Here is an 8,281-nt window from a genome sequence, read left to right on the forward strand (position 1 = left end):
ACTTATGTGGGCATACAGTGCAGGGAGGGGTACTTTCTAGGTGCAGCCCTTGAACGAAAACCCCAGTGGCTCTACACCAGAACTCTACGGCTGTGGCTTGCCTTCGAGGCTGTTGGGAGGGAAGGCTGTGCACTGAATTTGTGCTGTAGTAGTTTGCAAAAGAGGGAGCTCTGCTGGCCTCGTGGAAAGGAGCTGCACTGCAATCCCCAAGGCATGTGGTTCAACTCTACCAGCTGCTCTGCAGGAGAAGGATGGGCAGTCTCCTCTTGTGTAATTAACTCCCTCTGCTGAAGTTGGTTTCCAACTTGTTGGTCAATAACAATAGCAACAAGTAATGTAGAAGAGAGAAATTGCTGCTGTTTGGAGCTAGCCTTTCAGAGACTTATTCATGCAGCGTCTGATGCCACTGGACAGTTTGATACAATTGTGCAAGTTATATTTGCCTGATGCATTCTTATTCTTTGCTCTTATATACACGTTCCTAGCAGTTGTAGAGTCAGCCCCTGACTCATAGTGACCTGATGTACCACAGCAGAGCACTATTGTGATTCAGACTTTTCATGGACTTAATTTTCAGATTTAAATTGCCAGGCCTTTCTTCCTAGTCTGTTAGTCAGAAAGCTCCACTGAAACGTGTTCAGCATGAGAGCAGCATGCAGGCTTCCCCTGACAGCCATTTGGTTAGCTTTGCATGAGATGTTGGCTGTGAGTCCAACTGGGTCTCAGTTCATGCGTGGAAGGCCAGAACTTCACCACTGGACACCCGGGGCCCCAATTTTACACATAGAATTCCTGGTTATTGGCAAGAACTGGGATGTTATCCTCTGAAGTATCTCCTCCAGGTGTGCAGGGCACCCCAAACGGGCAGTGGCCTGTCGATCGTCACCTGTTAAAGCAGGAGGTGCTGGTGCTCACAGAGCAGAGGTCCACATGCACACTTGTTGCCTTTGGTTCTGCAGGAGCAGAAGTGTGTCCCAGCTGGTGGGGAGCTGTCCCCAGAGCTCCAGGAGTGGCCACCTTACTCACCAGTGCATTCCACTCGCCATGGCACCCCAAGGCCCTATCCCGGCAGGGTGTCAGTGGGTGAGTGGCGGGGGCTGGGAGGGGTTGGGTGGATAAGCACGACTGCACTCCTGGGGAGAATGGAGGCGGAGGTCTCGGGGCGGTCTTTGGTGCTCATGCCCGAACAGTTGGGAATTGCTGGCCTGCCTTGCAGTTTGTCTGGCAGCAGCCCTGGAAGATGGGAAGCATTATGGAGGGCTGCAGCTGGAGAATGGCGAGTGGCCCAAAACAACATAGCAAAGTGGGGCCTAGAGTGCTGGTCCCTGCTGCTTCCATCTAGAATAGAGAGGGGTCTCCTGGTGGATCTGGGTGGGCGCCTGGGCGGCATCCTCACCCAGCCCGCTTACAGGCACAGTCCCCCGGAGCTTGGCCCCAGGCACAGCTGTTAGCTCCATTCTGAGGAACCCTGTCTACACTGTGCGGAGCCACAAGGTTGGCCTCTCCCCACCCATCCACAGAGACGGGGCCACCCAGGAGTCACATCCCAGGTAGGTGAGACCACCCCACACCTGCATGGTGCCCACTCACGTGAGCCCACGTCAAGCTTTGTATGAAGTGGCATGTGGGCAGAGGGGTTTCCTTATCCAGCTGAGAAAAGCTGGCTCCAGGAGCTTGGGGACCCTGAGGAGGGCGAGCCTTGAGGGGGCTCTGAATTGATCAGTGTGATGTTTGAAAAGGTGATGATGATCGCTGGTGATGGGTGCTCATGTGCCGGGCACTGTGCACAGTCAGCCTCACTCCCTCCTCACAGTCAGCCTGTGAGTTAAGTGTGTTCATTGTGTCTATTCTATAGATGAGGAAGCTGCACCTTAAAGAAGTGAATGGAGTACTAGGTCCAGTGATTACATTCGTTCATTTAGTTGCTTAGTGAATTTATTGAGCACCTACTACATGGCATGATCAGTTCTCGTTAGAGGAGCTTATGGTGGTGAATCAGGAACATGCTTCCTGCTCATGTCGTGCTTTGCAGTCAGGTTTTCATAGCAGACAGTGGGTAGAGTTTTACTGGGCAGCTAGTGCTGAGCTTCTCATAAGATGAAACAGAGTGACCAGCTGCTTATGACCTGAAGGAGGGTAATGAGTTAGTTGGGGTGGTCGGGAAGGATTAGGATATGGAAAGGATGCAGTGAGGGCTGCAGGGGTGGATAAGACCTGGACAGACCTTGCAGGAGGGTGTTCATGCATGTCCAGCTGGAGTGGAGACCGCCCAGTAGGCTGGAGGGACAAAGAGATGAACTCAGAGAGAGGATGGGGACTCTATGGACGACCATGGAGAATGGACCGTGTGGGCCGTGCCAGCCATAGTGAGGTCCTATACACTGAGGGCCTCCACGGGAGCAACACCATCTTATGGGTGGGATTTGGCTGCTCATTAGCCTCTTGGGCAATGGCTGTGTCCTCCGGCCCCCTGGTCTCCTTGCCAGGTTCCCTGGTTGAGGGGCACAGGCCCCCACATCCACCCACTCTGCCTGCTGTACCACAGGGGAAGCACTCCAGCTTCCAGGCCTGCAGGTTTCAGAGCCCCGTTTTCCCGGGTGGCAGGCAGTGCTTTCCTCCCAGTGAACCCACTCCAGCTGCTGGCGGAAGTGGATTTGCTGTGGTGCAAGCTCCACCAGTGTGGCCCTGAAGTGAAGGGCTGTGTGAAGGGCTCTCACTGGATGCCACCCCCAGGAAGTGACTGGGCAGAAAGGGTCTGTCCCCGGTGGACAGCGAGTGTATTGTTGTACAGGGGATTTCCCCAATGAGTGGCCAGGGGCCCCAAGGGCTGTCTCCCCCACATCTGGCCCTGGACACCATCCCTAAGCCTGCTCTGGTTTGTTCTCTCCCAGCGTCCAGCATCAAGTGCGCCTGAGCCTGGACCTGAGCCAGCGATCCTTTGGTGACTGCCCTGAGAGGAGAGCCTCCCATGGGTCCAATTCCCTGCCCTCCAGCGCCCGCCTTGGTGAGGGAACCGGGAGCCCTGCTTTGTTGGGCATCAGCCTTCTGTGTGCCCTAGTCCTCGTACACGTCTCCTCACAGACTACCTTGGACGGCCCTGCCTTCCACATTCTACCCCTTCCTTCCACTGTGTCCCATGTCTCTCCAACTCTCCTCAGTGGCCATTGGGTCTTTCAGGTGGCCATTCTGGCCTCCTTGTTTCTCTGCTTCTTGGGCGTTCCGGGTATTCTGTATTGTTTTCACGTCTGAGACACGTAGTCCAGCATTGTGTCCCCTAGCCACGTCATAGGACGCTCTGGGGGACTGACACTGTCCTAGGTGGAAGGGAGACCTTGTTCCTGTTCTAGAACATTGTAGTTTGTTCTAACACAGCAGGTTAAGCGTCTGCTTTTCTTAACTATTCCACATTCAGAACCCCTAAGACATAGATAAGCAACACCTGGCTCTGAATGTCTGCCATCCTGCCATTCTGCCATCACATCTCAAGCTACCAAAGGGTAGTGAGAGAGTGATGGATGGTGATCAGTTACAAAGACTAATATTTTGTCTCATTATGGAACAACAGGGTCTTCGAGTAACCTGCAGTTTAAGGCGGAACGTATTAAAATCCCGTCAACGCCACGATACCCCCGCTCTGTCATGGGCTCTGACAGAGGTAAGCCTTCTCAGCACTCCCTGCTCCCCCTGTCCAGCCTCCTGGGGAGTCTGTGGGTGTAGTGTGTGCTTCCTAAACCCTCAGTCACTCTGGGAGCCCCTGCCCAGCCCAGACCTGGGCCTTCTCAGCACTCCCTGCTCCCCCTGTCCAGCCTCCTGGGGAGTCTGTGGGTGTAGTGTGTGCTTCCTAAACCCTCAGTCACTCTGGGAGCCCCTGCCCAGCCCAGCCCTGGGCCCAGTGACTAGGGGATCAACAGGAGGCCGGGTTTTCCTGCAGTCCAGAGGTAGAGTGTTCCTGTGACACCTTCCAGAAGTACAGATGGTAGAAAGTGAAGAAGCAGTTGTCGTTAATTTACATCGGGGAAAATAACAAATCTTACCAAATAACAGAAAACTTTAAGTAAAACCGACATATGGAATTCAGTTTCTAGATAAGGGGGCTTAGTGCTAGGATGTGAGGCTAGCTTTCAGGGAGGAGCGTGGAGAGACCACTGTCGTCACTTGCATGCAATAACTGCATGAGAAACACTGACTGCTAATGTTGTGGGGTTTATAATTTTATTTTTTTAACATTAATTTTAATGAAAGTATACAGAGACTTAGGGTTTCCAGTCATTCATTGTTGCACTTTTCTCCCTACCAACACCCTCCCCCCCATTCGCTCTTCTCCTTGAAAAGAAGAAAAATACCACCTCTTTCATTGTTATACAATCCCTCCCCCCCAAACCCACTCCACTATGTAGCCTTCACTCTGGATTTCTGTAATGACAAGAATACCCATTCATATGTCCCTTTGAAACAGTTCTCTCCCACATCTGTTTCAATGCAACATACATCATTCCTCCCCTCCTTTTCTGTCTTCCCTCAATGTTGATGTCAGTCACGTTTTACAACAGTGGTTTTTGCCATTTTTTTAAAAATAAAAAAAATAAATAAAAAAAAAAAATCCACTTTGGGTTTCTTTTAGCTAGTGAAAACAACTACCTTTACCGTAGGTTTTCCATGAAAGCACAGTGGCTTCAAATGAATTTTGGAAAAGCCAGGGATATCTGTGTCTCAGAACCCACAGGCCCATACAATAGGAGGAGTGATCCTGAGTGAAATGCACCTTTAGTTAGGAGTAACATGTCAGAATTGGCTTTTCAGCTGTACTGTTATCATGGGAGCACATAGTAATATAAAAATACCTCAAGGAGGGGAATAAAGTCTGTATGGGAACTCTCAATACTTACTGTGTAAGATTTCCATGAACCTAAAATAGCTGTCAAAGTGTTTGACCAATAAAGAAAGGACTGTGGAGCCAGCATGCAGCCGGATGGGACATGGGGTCAGGTGTGACGTGGAGGCCCACGTGACTGGATGCTCTCCTCTCTCGCAGGTTCCTTGTCACACTCGGAATGCAGTACGCCTCCTCAGTCGCCCCTGAGCATTGACACCTTGTCCTCTTGTAGCCAGTCCCAGACCTCAGCCTCCACCTTGCCTAGAATTGCTGTCAACCCCGCGTCCCTTGGGGAGCAGAGAAAGGACCGGTGAGAACAACCTGAGCTGTGTCAGTGTCGTGCCCAGGCTGGTGCCCAGCGATGGCCAGGGCCCTGTTGAGGGGATGGGCTGGTGAGCAGGAAAGTAGCACTTGGTCCCAGGGCTGAGCTGCTCCAGTGTGGGTGGACTTTGCTCTGGCCAGTCACCTGTGATTGTTGAGGGCCACATGAGGTGGGAGCTGACCCTACTGGAGGAGTGAGGGGTGATGACATGGAGATGGGAAGGTAAAGAGCTGGGTGGGCTTCCTCCCTGGGGCTGCCCCTGTGCAGAGGCGGGTGTGCTGGAAGCTGGAGACAAACACGGTAGCATCGTTGACTTCAACAACATAAAATCCTCATAGCCACCCTATGTGATCATTATTATATTACCATCCCCATTGAACAGATGAGGAATCTGAGGCCAGAAATTAAGAGTGATCTTTTCATGGTCACATGGTTAGTGACCAACCTAACCTCAGTTAGAGTCAAGACTCAGCTTTTCCTTTTTTCAGCCCCAGAACATGGCTACACATATTGCCCTGTTCTTTTAAAAAGTTTTTAGTTGTGAAATATACATGTAGTGGGGAAATATTATCTGTTTACATTTATATTTACATTTATTTGTGATTATTATATATACATAACCATAACTGTCTTAGACTGGTTTGTTGAGAGAAGCCAAGCAGGTAAGCTTACATATCATAAAGAGTTGCACTGCCAACCTAAGGGCAGCTGGTTCAGATCCACCAGCTACTCCATAGCAGAAGGATGGCAGTCTCTTTCTGTGCGATTGTAGCCTTTGAAAACCCACTGGAGGGATAGCTGTGGGTTATTTTCAGCTTGACAGCACATAACAACAACAGCAACATAGAGCAAGAGAGAGGTTTATCTCAGGGATGTGGCTCTAAGACTTTTAGAAACTGGCAAGTTCCAAGTCTGTGAGTCAAATGTCAGGATAGAGGCTTCTCCTGACCATGGTGGCTGTAGAAGCTGATGAATCCAAGAGAGGCAGTGTGACAGGCTGCTGGCTCAAGTCCAAGGAAATGGAGCTCAGATAGTGAGGCGCTAGGATGCGAGATCTTGTTCAAACAGAAAGCAAAATAGCTTTGCCAAATGTACATGCATATATTTGGTATAGGTCACATTCCTGAGGAAACTCTATCTCACCTGGCTACTTAGAGCTCATCTCATCATGGAAGTGATTACATTATATGAAAACTCATCAAGAGAATGGCTATGTCACAACTGCAAACCAGAAAAAAGCTGACACACAATCTTTTTTTTTTGACACACAATCTTTTTTTTTTAAATTTTTTAAATGAGATTCAAAACTGACACACAGTCTTAACCAACACAGCATCACTGTTATTATTATGTTTTATGCTATACATTATGTTATGAGATATATGAATGTTTTTTGAAAAGCAGCAATATTGTTCCGAGGAAAACAGTTAGTGCTTCCCATAAATTCAAATTATTGAAAAGGAGGAAAAAGTAAATATTGGCCTATGGGCTCCCACCTGAAGATACCATTCATAACATTTGATGTCATGTCTTTTTTTTTTAATTATTTTTAAATTTTATACTAGTTTATTTACAGACTTTTTCACACCAGCTCATACTGCGTCCCTCTACCCATCAAGTTGTACAAGCATATGATTATCACTCAACCCCACCACAACCATCCTCAGCCATCTGTCTCCCTCCCCCCCCACCCCCTGTTGAATCCTTATGCTCATTCTACAATAATGGTTTTATATAATATTTGCCATTATGGGACTGAGTTAGTTCACTTAGCGTAATGCTCTTCAGTCCCTCCCAACTTAGGTAGTAATTTACAAAATCATCGCTCCTGTGTGCTGCGTAGTATTCCATCGTGTGGTTATACCATAATTTTTCAATCCGTTCCATGGTGATTGGACACATGGGCTGTTTCCATGTTCGTTAATGATGCTGCTGTGAACATTGGTGCACAAGTCTCTGTACATGAGTTCTCATTTTCTTGGGGTTTATTCCAAGCAGTGAAATAGCTAGGTCACAGGAATTTCTGTGTTCAGACTTTTGAGGAAATGCTGTGTCTCTTAATGCATAATGATGCACATAAGTCTATGTACAAATTTAAGTGGAAGTGCACGGTAGTAATGTGCCTTCTCCTCCCTCAATGAGTCTTCTGTGTTGTCCTGTTGAATACTGATGCATGTCCCATTCATAACAGCTTCAAGACCTTTTTGTTGTATAACAGTTATAACATTCCTCTAGTGAGAAAAATGTGTTGTGAGGAGGTGGGACAGAGAGATGTTCCATGAAGAATGAGGGGCCCTAGATTAGCTGTGCAAGGGTGACCTCAGAAGGGTCTTACACTGTGTACTGAGGATGGTCGTTGGGCACTTGGTTTCTAAGGATTCTTGCGACTGTAGGGAAGTGTATGCAAAATCATGGAAATGACAGGACCAGGCCACGGGTGATCTGTCTGAGCTGCAGGTTTGGGGAAACATTGGAGAGCAGGCAAGGACAGTTAGAACAGTGTTGCTGTTTTCCAGCAGAGTGGAGGATGCAGCGCTGCTGAGAGAAAAAATGGAGAGAAAGAAAGTGAGGCACCAGGGGCTTAGCCTTAGAGCCAATAAGCAAAAACTTTTTTATTCTTCAGTATGTATAGAAAGAAAGAAACATTCCATTACTATCAAAATAACCAGACTTATTGCAACACAGCAAACAATTATCTTGCTGTTGTTGTTGTTAAGTGCCATCAAATCGTAGATGATTCATAATGACCCTAGGAACAAAAGACCTGTATTCTTGTATAACTTTCGTCGATTTTCCATGTTCATAGAGTTTCCGGAGGAAAGAACTTTTGGAAGTGGATGCCACTCCTGCTCCCAAGCTTGTTTCAATAAGGGAGCTCCACCAAACACTGTCCACCATGGGTAACCATTATCGCATTTGGCACATCAGTGTCACAGTGTTTAACATCACGGCAACCACACGTTACCTCTTCTGTACAGCAAATGGACAGACCAGTGCTATAACAATTATCTTGTTGTTGTTGTTGTTGTTGTTATGTGCCGTCGAGTCGCCTGCGACTCATAGCGACCCTATGTACAACAGCCCTA

At 48.4% G+C, this 8,281-nt stretch overlaps 1 protein-coding gene across 1 annotated transcript in view; it reads left to right on the forward strand.

The window, feature by feature from the left end:
• Positions 1 to 8,281, forward strand: part of DLG5 (discs, large homolog 5 (Drosophila)) — a 214,335-nt gene that overhangs the window by 183,019 nt on the left and 23,035 nt on the right. Inside the window, exons 16-20 of the mRNA XM_006887475.1 lie at positions 960 to 1,083; positions 1,412 to 1,550; positions 2,892 to 3,004; positions 3,566 to 3,655; positions 5,033 to 5,183. Coding sequence (XP_006887537.1) covers positions 960 to 1,083; positions 1,412 to 1,550; positions 2,892 to 3,004; positions 3,566 to 3,655; positions 5,033 to 5,183 — 617 coding nt within the window. The remainder of the gene's footprint in view (positions 1 to 959; positions 1,084 to 1,411; positions 1,551 to 2,891; positions 3,005 to 3,565; positions 3,656 to 5,032; positions 5,184 to 8,281) is intronic.

The sequence above is a fragment of the Elephantulus edwardii genome, unplaced genomic scaffold, assembly GCF_000299155.1.
Source record: "Elephantulus edwardii isolate Elephantulus edwardi_28Jun2011 unplaced genomic scaffold, EleEdw1.0 scaffold00058, whole genome shotgun sequence".
Taxonomy (NCBI): domain Eukaryota; kingdom Metazoa; phylum Chordata; class Mammalia; order Macroscelidea; family Macroscelididae; genus Elephantulus; species Elephantulus edwardii.